Source organism: Mustelus asterias, chromosome 20, assembly GCF_964213995.1.
Source record: "Mustelus asterias chromosome 20, sMusAst1.hap1.1, whole genome shotgun sequence".
NCBI classification, from domain to species: Eukaryota; Metazoa; Chordata; class Chondrichthyes; order Carcharhiniformes; family Triakidae; genus Mustelus; species Mustelus asterias.
Genome location: NC_135820.1, coordinates 81903057 through 81925996, shown reverse-complemented (window position 1 = coordinate 81925996; position 22940 = coordinate 81903057). Strand labels below are relative to the sequence as shown.

The window sequence follows — 22940 nt, the reverse complement described above, 5'->3', positions numbered from 1 at the left end:
GCTTGTTTTTTGAACTTGGCTGGGCTCCCTCGTCCCTCATTTCCATCTAACTTTGCGTTGTCGGCAAACTTGGATAACGAGGCAGAGAGCAATCTATGTAAATAGCCGAGGCACCAGCGGCACTACACCAGTTACACCGTGCTAACCTGAAAATGTCCTAATTAGCCCCACTTCCGTCCTGTCTGTTGACCAGTCCTGTATCTCTACTAATGTTTCACCCCAACTTCATGAGTCCTTAGTTTGCATCTTTTCCTTTTATATTATTATTGTTATATTTTGCTTGTTTGTCACAAATAGGCTTACATTAACACTGCAATGAAGTTACTGTGAAAATCTCCTAGTTGCCACACTCCGGTGCCTGTTCGGGCATACTGAGGAAGAATTTAGCATGGCCAATGCACCCTAACCAACACGTCTTTTGGACTGTGGGAGGAAACCGGAGCACCCGGAGGAAACCCACACAGACACTGGGAGAACGTGCAGACTCTGGGCAGACAGTGACCCAATCCAGGAATCGAACCCAGGTCCCTGGCGCTGTGAGGCAGCAGTGCTAACCACTGGCACCCCATTTTGTCAAATGCCAAGCATACTACATCTGATTCCCCTTTTTCTACCCTACTAACTCCATTCTCAAGTAATTCAAACAAATTTGTCAAACATAATTTCCCTTTCATAAAACTTTGATCATATTATGGTTTTCTAACTTCATTGTTAAGAATGTCTTAATAACAAGTAACAACAGAGGAGGTGGTGCTGGAAGTCTCAAGGTAGATAAATCCCCGGGACCTGATGAAGTGTAACCCAGGACATTGTGGGAGGCTAGGGAGGAAATTGTGGGTTCCCTCGCAGAGATATTTGAATTATCAACAGCCACAGGTGAGGTGTCTGAAGATTGGAGGTTGGCAAATGTTGTGCCTTTATTTAAAAAGGACTGCAGGGAAAAGCCTGGGAACTACAGGCCAGTGAGCCTCACATCTGTGATGGGTAAGTTGTTGGAAGGTATTCGGAGACAGGATCTACAGGCATTTAGAGATGCAAGGACTGATTAGGGACAGTCAGCATGGCTTTAGGAGTGGAAAATCATGTCTCTCAAATTTGATTGAGTTTTTTGAAGGGGTAACCAAGAAGGTAGATGAGGGCAGTGCAGTTGATCCTGTCTTCGTGGACTTTAGCAAGGCCTTTGACAAGGTACCGCATGGTAGGTTGTTGCATAAGGTTAAATCTCACTGGATCCAGGTGAGGTAGCCAATTAGATACAAAATTGGCTTGATAACAAAAGACAGAGGGTGGTTGTCGAGGGTTATTTTTCAAACTGGAGGCCTGTGACCAGTGGTGTGCCTCAGGGATCAGTGCTGGGCCCACTGTTATTTGTCATTTATATTAATAATTTGGATGAGAATTTATGGGGCATGGTTAGTTTTGCAGAAAATGGGTAACTTGTGATACATTATACTGTGAAGATGGATCTTGCTAAATTTTGTTTTTAATGGAATATATTTTTGAATTTAAACAAAAACTTGACAGTTAATTGCTCCGGTTAACTGCAGACCCTTATTTATTGACTACAGCTCAGCCTTCAACACCATTATTCCTGTGAAACCCATCTCCAAAGTCTGTGGCCTGGGCCTCGGCTCCTCCCTCTGCGACTGGATCCTAGACATTTTAACCCACAGACCGCAATCAGTAAGGATAGGCAACAACACCTCCTCCACAATCAACACCAGGCTGTGTTCTCAGCCCCCTACTATACTCCTTATACACCTATGTCTGTGTGGCCAAATTCTACTCCCAACTCGATTTTCAAGGTTGCTGACGATGACACCACCGCAGTGGGTCGGATCTCAAACAATGATAAGATGGAGTACAGGAATGAGATAGAGAATCTGGTGAACTGGTGTCAACAAAATGAAGGAGATTGTCATTGACTTTAGGAAGCGTAGAGGAGAACATGCCCCTGTCTACATCAACAGGGATGAAGTGGAAATGGTCAGGAGCTTCAAGTTTTTAGGTGTCCAGATCACCAACAACCTGTCCTGGTCCCTCCACACGGATGCTATAGTTAAGAAAGTCCACCAACGCCTCTATTTTCTTGGCATGTCCACGACGACTCTCTCCAACTTTTACAGATGCGCCATAGAAAGCATTCTTATTGTATCACAGCTTGGTATGGCTCCTGCTCTGACCAAGACCACAAGAAACTCCAAAAGGTCATGCTTGAAGCCCAGTCCATCATACAAACCAGCCTCCCATCCATTGACTCTGTCTACACTTCCGGTTGCCTCGGCAAAGCAGCCAGCATAATTAAGGACCCCACGCACCCCGGACATTCTCTCTTCCACCAGAAATGATTTACAAAAGTCTGAGGTCACGTACCAACCAACTCCAGAACAGCTTCTTCCCTGCTGCTGTCAGACTTTTGAATGGACCTACTCCATATTAAATTGATCTTTCTCTACACCCTAGCTATGACTAACACTACATTCAGCACCCTCTCCTTTCCTTCTCTATGAACAGTATGCTTTGTATAGTGCGCAAAAAACAATACTTTTCCCTGTATACTAATAAATCAAATCAACTGTTCCTTAGTGCATTCTCCATGGCAACGATTCTACCAATCAAGAGTCCACTTGCCAACCAATCAGAACCCTCCTCTCATGCAGTATAAATTTGGTAATCTTCCGAATCAGTCCCAATAGGTGCAAGGTGAAAAGCTTTGATAGCCTGTGTCTTTTTCAGCAACGCACAAGTTCTATTCTGTTGAACATTTTGAATTGTTTTTTAAATGTTTCCCACTATTTATTTATTTATCGCCATACCTTTTAGTCTATTTATCCAGTTAACCGTAGCCAGCTCCCCCTTCATTCCCATGTAACTAGTCCGAATACTGTGTTAATCAACCTGCTGAGGGTTTACTGCTGACAAACTGTGTTTTGTTTTCAGTGTCTTTGAAGGAGAATTATCTGAGACTATTCCTGTCGTCCACGCCTCGATTGCAGGATGCAGAATTATTGGAAGAATGTGTGTTGGTAAGTTGTGTTTTAAATATAAAGGGGTCCAGTTATTACAAAGAATTTACAAGCAGGTACAGTGCGCCCTGATGGTATAACTCCCATTCAGGGGCAGCGACACTGCGGCCTGACATAACTCACATCAAGGGACAGTATAACTCCCATCCAGGGACAGCTACACTGCACCCAGACAGTATAACTCTGGTTTTTAACTGGTGTGCTGTGGCTGTGAGACAGATTCTGAGCCCCAGTGGTCTGCACAACTGCTATTCTGCTTTTAAAAGGCCAGAATGTCACGACTTACCCAGTTCCAATGGGAAGTAGAGGGGATTGGTACTTTTGATATTTCACTGGGTGTTATCTTGTCTCCGTTCAGTAATATTGCTGGCGTCTGTGTGAGTGCTCAGCTGGTATCCAGGCCATTCTCAGGGGAATAGGGCCTCTTAAGGATCAACAAGGTCATCTATGTGCGGATCCACAAGAGATGGGTGAGATCCTAAATGAATATTTCTCATCAGTATTTACTGTTGAGAAAAGCATGGATGTTAGGGAACTTGAGGAAATAAATAGTGATGTCTCAAGGAGTGTACATATTACAGAGAAGGAGGTGCTGGAAGTCTTAAAGCGCATCAAGGTAGATAAATCCCCGGGACCTGATGAAGTGTATTCCAAGACACTGTGGGAGGCTAGGGAGGAAATTGCGGGTCCCCCAGCCGAGACATTTGAATCATTGATAGTCACGGGTGAGGTGCCTGAAGATTGGAGAGTGGCAAATGTTGTGCCTTTGTTTAAAAAGGGCTGCAGGGAAAAGCCTGGGAACTACAGGCCAGTGAGCCTCACATCTGTGGTGGGTAAGTTGTTGGAAGGTATTTTGAGAGACAGGATCTACAGGCATTTAGAGATGCAAGGACTGATTAGGGACAGTCAGCATGGCTTTGTGAGGGGAAAATCATGTCTCTCAAATTTGATTGAGTTTTTTGAAGGGGTAACCAAGAAGGTAGATGAGGGCAGTGCAGTTGATGTTGTCTACATGGACTTTAGCAAGGCCTTTGACAAGGTACCGCATGGTAGGTTGTTGCATAAAGTTAAATCTCACGGGATCCAGGGTGAGGTAGCCAAATGGATATAAAATTGGCTTCTTGACAGAAGCCAGAGGGTGGTTGTAGAGGGCTGTTTTCAAACTGGAGGCCTGTGACCAGCGGTGTGCCTCAGGGATCAGTGCTGGGCCCACTGTTATTTGTCATTTATATTAATGATTTGGATGAGAATATAGGGGGCATGGTTAGTAAGTTTGCAGATGACACCAAGATTGGTGGCATAGTGGACAGTGAAGAAAGTTCGATTGCAATGGGATCTTGATCAATTGGGTCAGTGGGCTGACGAATGGCAGATGGAGTTTAATTTAGACAAATGCGAGGTAATGCATTTTGGTAGATTGAACCAGGGCAGGACTTACTCAGTTAATGGTAGGGCGTCGGGGAGAGTTACAGAACAAAGAGATCTAAGGGTATATGTTCATAGTTCCTTGAAACTGGAGTCACAGGTGGACAGAGTGGTGAAGAAGGCATTCGGCATGCTTGGTTTCATCGGTCAGAACATTGAATACAGGAATTGGGACGTCTTGTTGGAAGTTGTACAAGACATTAGTAAGGCCACACTTGGAATACTGTGTGCAATTCTGGTCACCCTATTATAGAAAGGATATTAAACTAGAAAGAGTGCAGAAAAGATTTACTAGGATGCTACCGGGACTTGATGGTTTGGGTTATAAGGTAAGGCTGGATAGACTGGGACTTTTTCTCTGGAGCGTAGGAGGCTTATAGAGGTCTATAAAATAATGAGGGGCACAGATCAGCTAGATAGTCAATATATTTTCCCAAAGGTAGGAGAGTCTAAAACCAGAGGTCATAGGTTTAAGGTGAAAGGGGAGAGATACAAAAGTGTCCAGGGGGGCAATTTTTTCACACACAGGGTGGTGAGTGTCTGGAACAAGCTGCCAGAGGTAGTAGTAGAGGCGGGTACAATGTTGCCTTTTAAAAAGCATTTAGATAATTACATGGGTAAGATGGGTATAGAGGGATATGGGCCAAATGCAGGCAATTGGGATTAGCTTAGGGGTTTAAAAAAAAGGGAGGCATGGACAAGTTGGGCCGAAGGGCCTGTTTCCATGCTGTAACTCTCTATGACTCTCAGTCCTCTTCTCATCTCATCTCATGGCCAGCCGTGCAGAGTGTGGATCTTAAAGTTATGTGGGGAGCGCATATTTTAGAAACTTAATGTCGGGGAAGAAATGTCTTGTGGCTAATGCTTACCGCTGGTGGCACTTGAACGAGTTAGTATCTCCTTTAAGATCACGAGATAGCCTGGAACAAGGAAATGCTACTTGGACCACTGAACATTGTCTACAGTGTGCTGGCAATGTCTTCATCAATATATTTAATCTCTCAAAGCAGTGATCAGTGATGTGGTTCGACTGATTCCTAGTTGACTCTGATTGTGATTGGAGCAACTCTGGGTTAGTGACTATCGATTCAGCTGAGGAAAAGAATGGGCATGCCTGGAATTGTTAGTCTCATTGAAAAGGTTGGGAGCCACTGGTTTAAGGTTTTATCATTATCTGATGAAATATCCTGGCCACCATTCTTACTCTTTCTCTGGCCACTGGCTGCTGGAGTTAGCCACCTGATACTACCTGAACTCTTGACTGTAATTCACTGACTGAAGCCCTGAAATAGTTTCCCCCATCTGTATCTTTTATGTTAATGTGGATAAAAAGTGCATCCATTAGTAAGAGATTAATTTCAGTTTTTCGAGACAGATAATGCCACTGTCAGGCTATTTGCTGTTACAATGTTAGCTTATAGTTTCCGAATGAGCCTGGTGATAATTGTGGAGTTGTCTATCTGAGGTAAAGCATGAGCAGATGTTCCCCTGTATGTCCTAGGCCTGTAATAATCATTGTACCATTGTGTACTGTTTGGATTGTGTGACTGGCTGGCCACACCCTGTGCTGGGATGTGCATCCTCCATTAGGTGCAAGGAAGGAGGATTTGCATTCATATTGTGCCCTTCACAATTCCAGCATGCTCCAAAATGCTTTCCAGTCAGTGTTATGATGTAGGAAATTGGGTAATCAATTTGCACAAAGTTGACATTCTTTGGCTATCGGTGAGGCCTGCTCGATGCCTGCCTGTTGGATTGCTACACCATTACTGAGTATTACATAGAATCGAGTGGAGCTGAAATCAGGTCTTTAAGTCCATCAACCTGCTCATAATTTACTCTGGAATCTTGGGCTTCACTCACTCTGTGCCGATCTTTTAAAGGCAACATTTCTGCTTGGTGTTACTGGTAGAAATTGTTGGTGGTTTTACTAGTATGTTATAAAGAGAGGTTAATGGTAATATTAAGTGACAGCATGAAGGAAGGTCCAGTGATGAAGGGTCAGTTGCTCTTGTGCTGTTGTGGGGAGGCGATGGCCTAGTGGTATTATCACTAGGCTATTAATCCAGAAATTCAGCTAATGTTTTAGGGACCCAGGTTCGAACCCCACCATGGTGGAATTTGAATTCAATAAAAAATAATCTGAATTAAGAATCTGCTGATGACCATGAAACTATTGTTGATTATCGGAAAAACCCATCTGGGTCACTAACGCCCTTTAGGGAAGGAAACCTGCTGTCCTTACCCGGTCTGGCCTACACCTGACTCCAGAGCCACAGCAATGTGCCTGACTCTCAGCTGCCCTCAGGCAACTAGGGATGGGCAATAAATACTGGCCAGCCAGCGACGCCCGTGTCTCATGAATGAATTTAAAAAAACACATTCACAACGCAATGTGCCTTGCATGGAATCCAAATTCCCAACGGCTTCCCTCAGTCTGTTTCAAGGGGGATGGTGGGTGTGGCACGGGCGCTGTGTGTGGCGCGGGCGCAGTGTGGCTTGGGCTTGTTGGGTGTGCTTGGAGGTGTCATGCCGGCATCCAGAGTCGTGTCTTCATTCAACTCCATTGATTTGGTATTGGGCGGCGGGGGGAGGAGAGAGTAGATGTGACCCTCTGCCTCAGCTAGGAAAGCTGAATGAGCGATAAGTAGCTGTACAGTGAGTTGATTTGCTACCTTGGGGTGACTTGGGGTGATGGTGTGGGCTGGGGGGAGGGGGAGGGGGGGGCAGGACTGGAATCTTTGGGCGGATTGAAGAAAGAACCTGACGGTTTTTAAGGATGACAATGAAACCTGTCTTTTTTTCAAATACATTCCGTTTTCTTATCTGCTGGCTGCAACGCTCCAGAAATGCTGCTTTGCCAATCCTTTACAGATGAGTCATCGTCAGTGAAGTTCTTGCGTCTCTGAAGTAGGTTTTGTATGAACTAAAATACTCCGACCTTCTTGCTGTGCTGCTGATGGCGTGAGGATGAGGCTGATGTGGCACAGAAATACTGGCTGAGACCTGCGGGGTCGGGTGGCCTGTTGCTGTGCGGGGGCCGGGTGGCCTGTCGCTGTGCGGGGGCCGGGTGGCCTGTCGCTGTGCGGGGGCCGGGTGGCCTGTCGCTGTGCGGGGGCCGGGTGGCCTGTCGCTGTGCGGGGGCCGGGTGGCCTGTCGCTGTGCGGGGGCCGGGTGGCCTGTCGCTGTGCGGGGGCCGGGTGGCCTGTCGCTGTGCGGGGGCCGGGTGGCCTGTCGCTGTGCGGGGGCCGGGTGGCCTGTCGCTGTGTGGGGGCCGGGTGGCCCCGTTGCCCTGGCGCCAAAGTGCATTTTTAAAAAATCATTTAGTTTGGAACTTAACCAAGACTTTGGGTTTAAAGGATTATCAAATCAATGGCGATTGATTGTGGGGAGGGATTGATGCTGTGATTCTTCTATAGGCTCCGATTGATGGTTGAATGTTCCTGTAAGCGCGAAGGCCGATCACTAGACAAAGCAATAATTCCCAGAGTGAGGATGTGAGTGGTTCTGCCTGTCCTTGGAGTTCTAATGTGTGGAGATGCCGGCGTTGGACTGGGGTAAACACTAAGAGTTTTAACAACACCAGGTTAAAGTCCAACAGGTTTATTTGGTAGCAAATGCCATTAGCTTTCGGAGCGCTGCTCCTTCGTCAAATTGAGTGGAAATCTGCTCTCAAACAGGGCACAGAGACACACAATCAAGTTACAGAATACTGATTACAAAGAACAGTACAGCACAGGAAACAGGCCCTTCGGCCCTCCAAGCCTGTGCCGCTCCTTGGTCCAACTAGACCAATCGTTTGTATCCCTCCATTCCCAGGCTGCTCATGTGACTATCCAGGTAAGTCTTAAACGATGCCAGCGTGTCTGCCTCCACCACCCTACTTGGCAGCACATTCCAGGCCCCCACCACCCTCTGTGTAAAAAACATCCCTCTAATATCTGAGTTATACTTCGCCCCTCTCACCTTGAGCCCGTGACCCCTCGTGATCGTCACTTCTGATCTGGGAAAAAGCTTCCCACTGTTCACCCTATCTATCCCCTTCATAATCTTGTACACCTCTATTAGATCTCCCCTCATTCTCCGTCTTTCCAGGGAGAACAACCCCAGTTTACCCAATCTCTCCTCATAGCTAAGATCCTCCATACCAGGCAACATCCTGGTAAACCTTCTCTGCACTCTCTCTAACGCCTCCACGTCCTTCTGGTAGTGCGGCGACCAGACGTGGACGCAGTACTCCAAATGTGGCCTAACCAGCGTTCTATACAGCTGTCGTGAAGGCCGCCTTGGAGAACGCTTACCCGAAGATCAGAGGCTGAATGCCCGTGACCGCAGAAGTGCTCCCCCACAGGAAGAGTCTTGCCTGGTGACAACTGCCAGTTTCCAGATGCAATTTTACAACTCATCCGCTTCATCCTGGACCACAATGTCTTCACCTTCAATAACCAGTTCTTCATCCAGACACACGGAACAGCCATGGGGACCAAATTCGCACCTCAATATGCCAACATCTTCATGCACAGGTTCGAACAAGACTTCTTCACCGCACAGGACCTTCAACCGATGCTATACACCAGATACATCGATGACATTTTCTTCCTTTGGATTCATGGCGAACAATCACTGAAACAACTCTATGATGACATCAACAAGTTCCATCCCACCATCAGACTCACCATGGACTACTCTCCGGAATCGGTTGCATTCTTGGACACACGCATCTCCATTAAGGATGGTCACCTCAGCACCTCACTGTACCGCAAGCCCACGGATAACCTCACGATGCTCCACTTCTCTAGCTTCCACCCTAAACACGTTAAAGAAGCCATCCCCTACGGACAAGCCCTCCGTATACACAGGATCTGCTCGGATGAGGAGGATCGCAACAGACACCCCTAGAGGCTGGAAGATGCCCTCATAAGAACAGGATATGGCGCTCGACTCATCGATCGACAGTTCCAACACGCCACAGCGAAAAACCGCACCGACCTCCTCAGAAGACAAACACTGATCACGGTGGACAGAGTACCCTTCGTCGTCCAGTACTTCCCCGGAGCGGAGAAGCTACGGCATCTCCTCCGGAGCCTTCAACATGTCATTGATGAAGACGAACATCTCGCCAAGGCCATCCCCACACCCCCACTTCTTGCCTTCAAACAACCGTACAACCTTAAACAGACCATTGTCCGCAGCAAACTACCCAGCCTTCAGGAGAACAGTGACCACGACACCACACAACCCTGCCACAGCAACCTCTGCAAGACGTGCCGGATCATCGACACAGATGCAATCATCTCACATGAGAACACCATCCACCAGGTACACGGTACCTACTCTTGCAACTCAGCCAACGTTGTCTACCTGATACGCTGCAGGAAAGGATGTCCCGAGGCATGGTACATTGGGGAAACCATGCAAACGCTACGACAACGGGTGAATGAACACCGTTCGACCATCACCAGGTAAGACTGTTCTCTTCCTGTGGGGGAGCACTTCAGCAGTCACGGGCATTCAGCCTCTGATCTTCGGGTAAGCATTCTCCAAGGCGGCCTTCATGACACAGGACAGCGCAGAGTCGCTGAGCAGAAACTGATAGCCAAGTTCCGCACACATGAGGACGGCCTAAACCGGGATCTTGGGTTTATGTCACACTATCAGTAACCCCCACAGCTTGCCTCCTGGACTTGCAGAATCTCACTGGCTGTCCTGTCTGGCGACAATACTCATCTCTTTAACCTGTGCTTAATGCTCCCTCCACTCACATTGTCTGTACCTTTTAAGACCTGGTTGGCTGTAGAGATTCGCATTCTAATCAGTATTCTGTAACTTGATTTTGTGTCTCTGTGCCCTATTTGAGAGCAGATTTCCACTCCATCTGACGAAGGAGCAGCGCTCCGAAAGTTAATGGCATTTGCTACCAAATAAACCTGTTGGACTTCAACCTGGTGTTTGTTAAAACTCTTACTTGGAGTTCTACCCAGCATGCCCCCTGGGCAGTGAATGCCACAGTCCTTCCCAGCCAGAGGTTTGAAGGATGCGACGCACTATCAATCCAGTGATGTATTTGGTGGGTCATGGGTGAGAAATTGCAGATTCCAATAACCCTTTCAAAAAAGGCCTGAAATTGGATCCACTTAATCCTGCCAGGCAGGCTTTGGAATTGAGGTCACCTTCTCCTGGGTTTTATCCTGCATGAAGCAGCTGCTCAGTCTGCTGCTGTGTTTTATCTTAAATAATAGATGAGTAACCTCAGACTCTAACCTGCCTGCCTGCCTAAAGTTGATAAAATTGCGAGCTCTGCCGGTGAATGAAGAATAGTGTTTGTTTTCAGAGTGTTAGTGAGGGGATTAATTTTATTATTAAGATTTTTAAACATGCAGTTGAGGGGATTAGTACCACACCCTGATCTTTCTCCTTTTATAAATATATATCCAATTCTGATTAGTCTTTATGCTTTCAAAATGTTAATTTTTCTCTAAAATTGCTGTTTACCCAATTCCCTTCCAAAGTCTGGCAGGGTGGTTGTGTTCCAATCTGTGTGGCAACCCCAGGATTGTTTTACACTGTGTGGCTGTGCTTCTAGGCCAGGTTGCTGCTGTCTAATTTATTCCTGCTGACTGCGGCACTCTGTACAGGAGCTGATAGAAGTGACAGCCATGAATATTTTATCAGTTCTGTTTACAAGGCTCAGTGGCTGATTTGGAAGGTGTGTTGAGAAGCTGCGTACCAATTCTCCTCCAAGCTGTGACCAGGACTGGGTTCCATTCTTTGTTTGGATATGTCACCTTTATAAAGATGGTCATCTCGTGTGTACTAAGTGCTTATCCATGGAGAGGGGTTTGAATTCTCTATTCTTGCACTCCTTTGAGCAGCAGGAAGCATTCATTCTCTAACTCCTGCTTCTAGTGACACTGAACATGCTTCCGTTTCATCAGCTGCTCTGCAATCGTTGCCCCACACAATCTCGTAGAACCTGCAGTGCCATAGGGGCTCCTTCCTCACCGTATTCTGCACTGCTTCTGCCTCTTTGTGAATGCTCAGCTACTTTTATATAACTTGTTACAAGAAATGCTCCAGATTTCTGAGATCATTCCACCTTATTCAGAAGGAGGGCCTTTGTATTGGGGCAAATTCCTTGGTTCTATAATTGTTGTACCTGCTTTTTAAAATATGGTCTGTTGTCATTTTATCTTCTAGAAATGTTGGATTAAATCAAAATATTAAGGAAAATAAATAAAGAGAAGTGTAGGTTGTGTTGTTATCTATAAAGCTACAATGCCATGAAGGTGTTCAAATTGAAAATGATTTCATACAGGAACAGGAGGAGGGCCAGTCAGCCTCTCCAGTTCGTTCTGCCATTCAACAAGATCCTGCTGATCTTAACTCCACCTACCTGCCTTCATTCTATATCGTTTAATACCAACAAAAACCTTATCAGTCTCAGTTCTGACATTTTGTGATTTATATAAACGATCTGGAAGAACGTGTAACTGGGGTGATCAGTAAGTTTGCGGACGACACGAAAATGGCTCGACTTGCAGATAGTGAGGAACATTGTCAGAGGCTACAGAAGGATATAGATAGGCTGGAAATTTTGGCAAAGAAATGGCAGATGGAGTTCAATCCAGATAAATGCGAAGTGATGCATTTTGGTAGAACTAACATAGGGGGGAGCTATACGATAAATGGCAGAACCATAAAGGGTGTAGATACGCAGAGGGACCTGGGTGTGCAAGTCCACAGATCCTTGAAGGTGATGTCACAGGTGGAGAAGGTAGTGAATAAGGCATATGGCATGCTTGCCTTTATAGGACGGGGCATAGAGTATAAAAGTTGGGGTCTGATGTTGCAGTTGTATAGAACGTTGGTTCGGCCGCATTTAGAATACTGCGCCCAGTTCTGGTCGCCACACTACCAGAAGGATGTGGAGGCTTTAGAGAGAGTGCAGAGGAGGTTTACCAGGATGTTGCCTGGTATGGAAGGGCTTAGTTATGAGGAGAGATTGGGTAAACTGGGGTTGTTCTCCCTGGAAAGACGGAGGATGAGAGGTGACCTAATAGAGGTGTATAAAATTATGAAAGGCATAGATAGGGTGAACGGTGGGAAGCTTTTTCCCAGGTCGGTGGTGACGTTCATGAGGGGTCATAGGTTCAAGGTGACGGGGGGGAGGTTTAACACGGATATCAGAAGGATGTATTTTACACAGAGGGTGGTGGGGGCCTGGAATGCGCTGCCGGGCAAGGTGGTGGAGGCGGACACACTGGGAACGTTTAAGACTTATCTAGATAGCCACGTGAACAGAGTGGGAATGGAGGGATACAAAAGAATGGTCTCGTTTGGACCGGGGAGCGGCGCGGGCTTGGGGGGCCGAAGGGCCTGTTCCTGGGCTGTTTTGTTCTTTGTTGTTCTTTTCAATGACTTCTGCTTGATTCTGAAGGCTGACTAGAAGCGTGAATATTAAGAGCACAGATTGAGTAGTAACAGCCCAGGCATCATGTCATGTCTTGGTTCAGGGAGCCTTCAATGTTCTTCCCAAACCCGTGAAGCATCACTTCAGATCCAGCTAGACCAAAGGAACTCCTTCCAAAGCAACACCAACAGGTCCACAGCAGACGCCATCTCCCTGGCCCTGCACTCAACTCTGGAACACCTGGGTAAAAAGACACCTATATCAGACTCCTTTTTATTAACTACAGCTCAGCCTTCAACACCATTATTCTCACAAAACTCATCTCCAAACTCTGTGACCTAGGGCTCAGCTCCTCCCTCTGCGACTGAATCCTAAACTTCCTAATTCACAGACCACAATCAGTAAGGATAGGCAACAACACCACCTCCACGATCATCCTCAACACCGGTGCCCCACAAGGCTGTGTTCTCAGCTCCCTACTATACCCCTTATACACCTATGACTGTGGCCAAATTCCCCCCCTCCTCTATTTTCAAGTTGCTGATGACACCACCGTAGTGGGTCGGATCTCAAACAATGACGAGACGGAGTACAGGAATGAGATAGAGAATCTAGTGAACTGTTGCGGCAACAATAATCTCTTCCTCAATGTCAGGAAGCGTAGTGGAGAACATGCTCCTGTCTATATCAATGGGGGTGAACTGGAAAGGGTCGAGAGATTTGGGGAGAGAGCGGGTAAATGGAGTTGAAATCAACCATGATTGAATGGTGGAGTGGACTCGATGGGCCGAATGGCCCTACTTCCGCTCCTATGTCTTATGGTCTTATGGAGAGATTCAAGTTTTTAGGTGTCCAGATCACCAACAACCTGTCCTGGTCCCCCGTGCCAACACTATAGTTAAGAAAGCTCTTAAAACCTTCTCAGTAGACTAAGGAAATTTGGCATGTCAGCTACGGCTCCAACTTTTACAGTTGCACCATAGAAAGCGTTCTTTCTGGTTGTATCACAGCTTGGTATGGCTCCTGCTCTGGCCAAGACTGCAAGAAACTACAAAGGTTGTGAGCAAAGCCCAGTCCATCACGCAAACCAGCCTCCCACCCATTGACTCTGTCTACACTTCCCACTGCCTTGGAAAAGCAGTCAGCATAATTAAGAGCCCCACACACCCCAAACGTTCTCTGTTCCACCTTCTGTCGGGAAAAACCAATCAAGAACAGCTTCTTTGCTGCCGTCAGACCTTTGAATGGACCTGCTATGACAGTGTACCTTTTTGAGAGGTTTTTTTTCTGCAGCTCTCACAGCTTCAGTGATGTCATTGTTGCCGACTTGACTGGAAATGTCTTTTATTGCTACTTCACTGATCGTGGAGGAGGTGGTTTCAATGGGGTTGATGTGTTTACTCTGGGGTTAGTTATACGATCCTGCATTGTTAGGCGCACAGTCATGTGTTTTTGGACAGGTTTGTTTCATTTTCAGTTTGGAAGTGCAGGTTTGAGTTTTAGAAGGGACCGCAGGCTGCTCTCTCCCTGTTTTGAAAATTCAGTTGGTTAGCTGAAAACAAGATCTTGTTTTCCTGAAGGGTGAGAATCTGCTGTTGTTGGGGGCTGGGCCAGAGTCTCTCTGGTGTTTTGGGAAGCTGCCTTGGCTTCAAACTGTTCGGAGTGAAACCAGAGAACTGCAGACTTCAACCAAAGGACTCAATTTCCATGATCACGTGAGCAGTGGACTTTGCTGTATTGAACCTGTTTAAAGGATTTTGTCTATGGCAAGGGTTTTGGTTTAATTGGAACACATTAGATATCTTTGTTAAGGGTTATATATTATCGTGGTTGTTTTGTTTCTTGTTTGGAATTGGTAAAAGTTCTTGCTAATTTTCTTACCATACATCGTAGCTATATTCTTAAATAAACTTTGTTTGATAAAAGCTCCCTCGTGGGTCATTTGAATCATACCTGAAGTGAAACATCTCATGTTTATCCGAGCTAAATACAAGATGCAAAACTTATGATTCAGGCGGGCTCCATAAAACTCTGGAGTTTCTGACCTGAGCTGTAACACTTCATAATATACAAGTTGATCTTTCTCTACACCCCAGCAATTATTGTAACACTATATTCTGCACCCTCTCCTTTCCTTCTCCCATATGTACCCTATGAACGGTATACTTTGTATAGTGCAAAAGAAACAATACTTTTCACTATATACCAATACACGTGACAAATCGAATCAAACTGTACCCCTACAACTGACATCAGAACACTTTATGTTGAACACCATTAAAACATTGTTAGGGTAGAAGCAAGAGCAGGGAATATGCCAGCGTAAGAGGGTTCCACTGAAAGGTAAACCTATAATGATGGAACCAATACTAGGATTAATCTGCTTGGCTTCATCCTCACCGGAATATCTCCTGTAGATGTTTTTCAGGATAGCCTTGATGGTTACTGCACAGTCCTTGCAAAAACACTCATTTTCATCCTGCCCTCCAGTATGAAGAGAGGCTAGCAGATCCAGCAGCCTAAACCTGAGTCCAGGAGGTTTTCTGGGCCTTTAGCAACATTAGCTGTATTGTATGTCTTTGTAATCTGATCTCCTAACCTGTCAAATCCTTCACACATTTGTCACCAAGCAAGGAATTCCACTGGGATTATAGGAATTGCTTTGGATGAAATAACAGGAGACTGCAGCTTCATGGACACAGAGCAGACTGACATGTTGGTAAGCAGGGCAGAGTAGCTAAGACTGAGTTTGAGGATGAGCTTGGAGTTAGAAAGCAGAGAATGGGGAGGAATAATGCTGCAGGCGTGGCCAAGGAGGTGAGTGATGTTTGATAAATACAAGTTATTGCTATAATTTCAAAGCTGCCTTCTGCTCTCAACATCAACACGAGAGGCAGGTACCCAAATGCAACCAAAATGGCGATCCATGATCAGAAATGGCGTCAAGACCTCCCAGTGAACCAAGTGAAGTCAGCGAGAGAGACTGAGAGAGAGGGCAGCTGCTTGAGCCAACGATCCATCCCCACCTATACCGCTGACACCTGATATCCTCGCTGTGGGAGAGCCTGTAAGTGCTCCAAAGCCATCTGAAAACTCCGAGCCAACACTGACATTTCACTTAAATCAGCAAGGAAGAATTATCTTCACCGGAATTGCTAATGACGTTGCCATAGAGATGGCAGTAAGTGATTTTTACAGCATGTTGGCATAAATCAGTGGGAGTTCAGCTGACTGAGGTGACAATGTCTGCTTCGACTGGGGTCAATGATCAGAAAGAGAGGTGAACCCTGGGATGGGTGCTGGGAGCCTAATGAAAATAGATCAGTTTATAGCTGGAGAAAATTCCGGTTCATTCTAGACTGGATGTTCAAAGCCCAGTTAGATATCACTGGAGCAATCGGGGAGCTGATCGAAAAGTAGATCCCAGTGTCATCTGCATGGGTGTGGAAGTTTGAATTTTATATCCTTACACGGGATATTGTCACTGCTGGCTGCACCAACATTTATTGCCCTATGTGAGTGGTTACATGTAGGCCAGACAAGTTAAGGACATTAGTGAACCAGATGGGTTTTTACAACAATCGTTAGACTTTTTAATTCCAGTTTTTTTATTGAATTAAAATTTCGCCATCTGCTGTTGGTGGGAGTTAAACTCGGGTCCCCAGAGCATTACCCTGGGTCTCTGGATTATAGCCCAGTGACAATGCCACTATGCCATTGGCAATCAGCCAGAAGTTGTCATCCACGTTGGTACCAATGACATGGGCAGGAAGAGGGATAAGCTCCTGTAAACATTTCAGAGAGTTAGGAAGGAAATTAAAAACAGGACCGCGAGAGCAGTAGTCTCAGGATTACTCCCACTTCCGTGTGCTAGTGAGCACAGGAATAGGAGGATTGATCAATTAAATACATGGCTGGCGAAATGGAAGGAGGGCACCAGATTTCTGAGGCATTGGGACCGGTTCTGGGACGCGTAGGACTGTACAAGCTGGATGGGTTACGCCTTAACGGGACTGGCGCCGATATACTCTCGGAGGTTTGCTCGTGCTGTCGGAATGGGTTAAACTAGCTTGTCAGGAAGGTGGGAACCTGAAAGGTGGCCAAAGTTGAAGGGAAGTAAAGTTGGTAACCGGAAGTAGAAATGTAAAAATTAGGCAGATGAAATGAGGGCACATCAACTAGGCTTAGAATTAGAATAATGTTAAAAAGACACCGTTTATGACACTACCTGATTCTTCAGATCAATGATCTAAAGCCACAAATAGAGCTAAATGGTTATGACATCATTCTCATTAGGCCGCTTAATAGTAATGGTAATGTGGGGCATGATATTAATCAGGAGGTGGGAGGAGCATGTAGCATGGGCAATAGTGCTTCAATCCATAGAACCATAGAACATTACAGCACAGAAACGGGCCTTTTGGCCCTTCTTGCCTGTGCCGAACCATTTTTGTGCCCAGTCCCACTGACCTGCACCTGGACCATATCCCTCCACACCCCTCTCATCCATGTACCTGTCCAAACTTACTGGCTTATAATTTCCCGCATTACTTTTTGAGCCTTTTTTAAACAACGGAACAACATGAGCTATCCTCCAATCATCTGGCACCTCACCCGTGGATACCAACATTTTAAATATATCTGCCAGGGCCCCTGCAATTTCAACACTCGTCTCCTTCAAGGTCTGAGGGAATACCCTGTCCGGTCCTGGGGATTTATCTACTCTGATTTGCCTCAAGACAGCAAGCACCTCCTCCCCGTTAATCTGTATAGGTTCCATGACTTCCCTACTTGTTTGCCTTATTTCCATAGACTCCATGCCAGTTTCCTTCATAAATACGGATGCAAAAAATCCATTTCGTATCTCCCCCATTTCTTTTGGTTCCATACATAGCCGACCACTCTGATCTTCAAGAGGACCAATTTTATCCCTTACTATCCTTTTGCTCTTAATATACCTGTAGAAGCTCTTCGGATTATCCTTCGCCTTGTCTGCCAAAGCAACCTCATGTCTTCTTTTCGCCCTCCTGATTTCTTAGGTAGCTTCTTGCACTTTTTATACTCCTCAAGCATCTTATTTGCTCCCTGTTGCCGATACATGTCATACATCTCTCTCTTTATCAGAGTTCCAATATCCCTCGAGAACCAAGGTTCCTTATTCTTATTCACTTTGCCTTTAATCCTGACAGGAACATACAAACTCTGCACTCAAAATTTCTCCTTTGAAGGCCTCCCACTTACCAATCACATCTTTGCCAGAGAACAGCCTGTCCCAATCCACGCTTTTTAGATCCTTTCTCATTTCTTCAAATTTGGCCTTTTTCCAGTTTGGAACCTCAACCCGAGGACCAGATCTATCTTTATCCATGATCAAGTTGAAACTAATGGCGTTATGATCACTGGAGCCAAAGTGTTCCCCTACACACACTTCCGTCACTTGTCCTAACTTGTTTCCTAATAGGAGATCTAATATTGCATCCTCTCTAGTTGGTACCTCTATATATTGATTTAGAAAATTTTCCTGAACACATTTTACAAACTCTAACCCGTCAAGACCTTTAACAGTATGGGAGTCCCAATCTATATGTGGAAAATTAAAATCCCCTACTATCACAACTTTATGTTTCCTGCAGTTGTCTGCTATCTCTCTGCAGATTTGCTCCTCCAATTCTCGCTGACTATTGGGTGGCCTATAATACAACCCCATTAATGTGGTCATACCTTTCCTGTTTCTCAGCTCCACCCATATGGCCTCGGTAGACAAGCCCTCTAATCTGTCCTGCCTGAGTACTGCTGTAACATTTTCCCTGACTAGCAATGCCACCACACCCTCCACCACCACCCCCGCCCTCCCCCCCCCCACCTCACCCTTCATCCCTCTGCCTCTATCACGTCTGGAACATCGGAACCCTGGAACATTGAGCTGCCAGTCCTGCCCCTCCTGTAGCCAAGTTTCACTGATGGCTATAATGTCATAATTCCATGTGTCTATCCACGCCTTCAGCTCGTCTGCCTTCCCCACAATACTCCTGGCATTGAAATAGACACACCTCAGAAGATTATTACCACCACACACAACCCTTCTATTTGTGATTTTGCATGAACTATTAACATCATTTATTTTCCCCCCACTCCACTATCTGCTCTGGCACTCTGGTTCCCATTCCCCTGTAAATCTAGTTTAAACCCTCCCCAATAACGCGAGCAAACCTCCCTGCAAGTATATTGGTCCGCATGGGTAAATCTGATGATCGGTAATGCCATAGAGGATGAGTTTCTGGAGTGTCATAGAGGTTTACAGCATGGAAACAGGCCCTTCGGCCCAACTTGTCCATGCTGCCCTTTAAAAAAAAAACCCCTAAACTAATCCCAATTGCCCACATTTGGCCCATATCCCTCTATACCCATCGTACAGCATAGAACATAGAACAGTACAGCACAGAACAGGCCCTTCGGCCCACGATGTTGTGTCGAGCTTTATCTGAAACCAAGATCAAGCTATCCCACTCCCTATCATCCTGGTGTGCTCCATGTGCCTATCCAATAACCGCTTAAATGTTTCTAAAGTGTCTGACTCCACTATCACTGCAGGCAGTCCATTCCACACCCCAACCACTCTCTGCGTAAAGAACCTACCTCTGATATCCGTCCTGTATCTCCCACCACGAACCCTATAGTTATGCCCCCTTGTAATAGCTCCATCCACCCGAGGAAATAGTCTTTGAACGTTCACTCTATCTATCCCCTTCATCATTTTATACACCTCTATTAAGTCTCCCCTCAGCCTCCTCCGCTCCAGAGAGAACAGCCCTAGCTCCCTCAACCTTTCCTCATATGACCTACCCTCCAAACCAGGCAGCATCCTGGTAAATCTCCTCTGCACTCTTTCCAGCGCTTCCACATCCTTCTTATAGTGAGGTGACCAGAACTGCACACAATATTCCAAATGTGGTCTCACCAAGGTCCTGTACAGTTGCAGCATAACCCCACGGCTCTTAAACTCCAACCCCCTGTTAATAAAAGCTAACACACTATAGGCCTTCTTCACAGCTCTATCCACTTGACTGGCAACCTTTAGAGATCTGTGGATATGGACCCCAAGATCTCTCTGTTCCTCCACAGTCTTCAGAACCCTACCTTTGACCCTGTAATCCACATTTAAATTTGTCCTACCAAAATGAATCACCTCACATTTATCAGGGTTAAACTCCATTTGCCATTTTTCAGCCCAGCTTTGCATCCTATCTATGTCTCTTTGCAGCCTACAACAGCCCTCCACCTCATCCACTACTCCACCAATCTTGGTGTCATCAGCAAATTTACTGATCCACCCTTCAGCCCCCTCCTCTAAGTCATTAATAAAAATCACAAAGAGCAGAGGACCAAGCACTGATCCATGCGGCACACCGCTAGCAACCTGCCTCCAATCCGAAAATTTTCCATCGACCACCACCCTCTGTCTTCGGTCAGACAGCCAGTTACCTATCCAATCGGCCAACTTTCCCTCTATCCCACACCTCCTCACTTTCATCATAAGCCGACCATGGGGGACCTTATCAAACGCCTTACTAAAATCCATGTATATGACATCAACTGCCCTACCTTCATCAACACACTTAGTTACCTCCTCAAAAAATTCTATCAAATTTGTGAGGCACGACTTGCCCTTCACGAATCCGTGCTGACTATCTCGGATTAATCCGCATCTTTCTAAATGGTCGTAAATCCCATCCCTAAGGACCCTTTCCATCAATTTACCAACCACCGAAGTAAGACTAACCGGTCTATAATTACCAGGGTCATTTCTATTCCCTTTCTTAAACAGAGGAACAACATTCGCCATTCTCCAGTCCTCTGGCACCATCCCCGTGGACAGCGAGGACCCAAAGATCAAAGCCAAAGGCTCTGCAATCTCATCCCTTGCCTCCCACAGAATCCTAGGATACATTTCATCAGGCCCAGGGGACTTATCGACCTTCAGTTTATTCAAAACTGCCAAGACATCCTCCCTCCGAACATCTATTTCCTCCAGCCTATTAGCCTGTAACACCTTCTCTTCCTCAAAAACATGGCCCCTCTCCTTGGTGAACACTGAAGAAAAGTATTCATTCATCACCTCGCCTATCTCTACTGACTCCATACACAAGTTCCCACTACTGTCCTTGACCGGCCCTAACCTCACCCTGGTCATTCTTTTATTCCTCACATAAGAGTAAAAAGCCTTGGGGTTTTCCTTGATCCGACCCGCCAAGGACTTCTCATGTCCCCTCCTAGCTCTCCTAAGCCCCTTTTTCAGCTCATTCCTTGCTAACTTGTAACCCTCAATCGAGCCATCTGAACCTTGTTTCCTCATCCCTACATAAGCTTCCCTCTTCCTTTTCACAAGACATTCCACCTCTTTTGTGAACCATGGTTCCCTCACTCGGCCATTTCCTCCCTGCCTGACAGGAACATACCTATCAAGGACATCCAGTATTTGTTCCTTGAAAAAGTTCCACTTTTCATTAGTTCCTTTCTCTGACAGTTTCTGTTCCCAACTTATGCCCCCTAATTCTTGCCTAATCGCATCATAATTACCCCTCCCCCAATTGTAAACCTTGCCCTGCCGTACGGCCCTATCCCTCTCCATTGCAATAACAAAAGACACCGAATTGTGGTCACTATCTCCAAATTGCTCTCCCACAACCAAATCTAACACTTGGCCCGGTTCATTTCCCAGTACCAAATCCAATGTGGCCTCACCTCTAGTCGGCCCATCCACATATTGTGTCAGGAAACCCTCCCGCACACACTGCACAAAAACTGCCCCATCCAAACTATTTGACCTACAAAGGTTCCAATCAATATTTGGAAAGTTAAAGTCCCCCATGACAACTACCCTGTGACCCCCACACATATCCATAATCTGCTTAGCAATTTCTTCCTCCACATCTCTATTACTATTTGGGGGCCTATAGTAAACTCCTAGCAACGTGACCGCTCCTTTCCTATTTCTAACTTCAGCCCATATTACCTCAGTGTGCAGATCCCCCACGAAGTGCCTTTCCGCAGCCGTTAAACTATCCTTGATTAACAATGCCACTCCTCCACCTCTTTTACCAGCTTCCCTACACTTAGTGAAACATCTATACCCCGGAACGTCCAACAACCATTCCTGTCCTTGTTCTACCCACGTCTCCGTAATGGCCACAACATCGTAGTCCCAAGTACCAATCCACGCCCCAAGTTCATCTACCTTGTTCCGGATGCTCCTTGCATTGAAGTAGACACACTTCAACCCACCTTCCTGTCTACCAGTACCCACCCTTGACCCTGATACCTTCCCCAATACCTCACCACCCTCACTGACTTCTGGACTACAACTCCCTTTCCCACTCCCCTGACAAATTAGTTTAAACCCCCCTGAAGAGACGTAACAAATTTCCCTCCCAGGATATTGGTGCCCCTCTGGTTCAGGTGCACCCCGTCCTGTTTGTACAGGTCCCACCTTCCCCAGAACGTGTTCCAATTATCCACGTATCTGAAACCCTCCCTCCTACACCATCCCTGCAACCACATATTTAACTGCACTCTCTCCCTGTTCCTCAACTCGCTATCACGTGGTACCGGCAACGTACCAGAGATGACCACATGTTTCGTCTTGGCTCTCAGCTTCCAGCCCAGCTCCAGAAATTCCTGCTTTAAATCCCCGTCCCTTCTCTTACCTATGTCATTGGTACCAATGTGCACCACGACTTGTGACTGTTTCCCCTCCCCCTTCAGAATCTGGAAAACACGGTCTGAGACATCACGGACCTTGGCATCCGGTAGGCAACATACCATCCGTGAGTCTCTTTTGCTGCCACAGAACCTCCTATCTATCCCTCTAACTAACGAGTCCCCAATAACTATCGCTCTCCCGCTCTCCCCCTTTCCCTCCCGAGCCACAGAGACGGACACAGTGCTGGAGATCCTCTCACTGCGGCTCCCCATTGGTATGTCATCCCCCTCAACCGTATCCAAAGCGGAATACTTGTTGCTAAGGGGAACGACCACAGGGGATCCCTGCACTGACTGCTTCCTCCCAGCCCCTCTCACCG

The 22940-nt window shown here is 46.3% G+C and overlaps 2 protein-coding genes across 2 annotated transcripts in view; one reads left to right on the top strand and one right to left on the bottom strand.

Moving 5' to 3' along the window:
• LOC144508694 (CMP-N-acetylneuraminate-beta-galactosamide-alpha-2,3-sialyltransferase 2-like) overlaps positions 1 to 22940 on the bottom strand; it is a 556023-nt gene that overhangs the window by 191363 nt on the left and 341720 nt on the right. The window lies entirely within an intron of this gene.
• eif6 (eukaryotic translation initiation factor 6) overlaps positions 2946 to 22940 on the top strand; it is a 67362-nt gene continuing 47367 nt past the window's right edge. Inside the window, exon 1 of the mRNA XM_078237007.1 lies at positions 2946 to 3026. Coding sequence (XP_078093133.1) covers positions 3017 to 3026 — 10 coding nt within the window. The 5' untranslated portion in view covers positions 2946 to 3016. The remainder of the gene's footprint in view (positions 3027 to 22940) is intronic.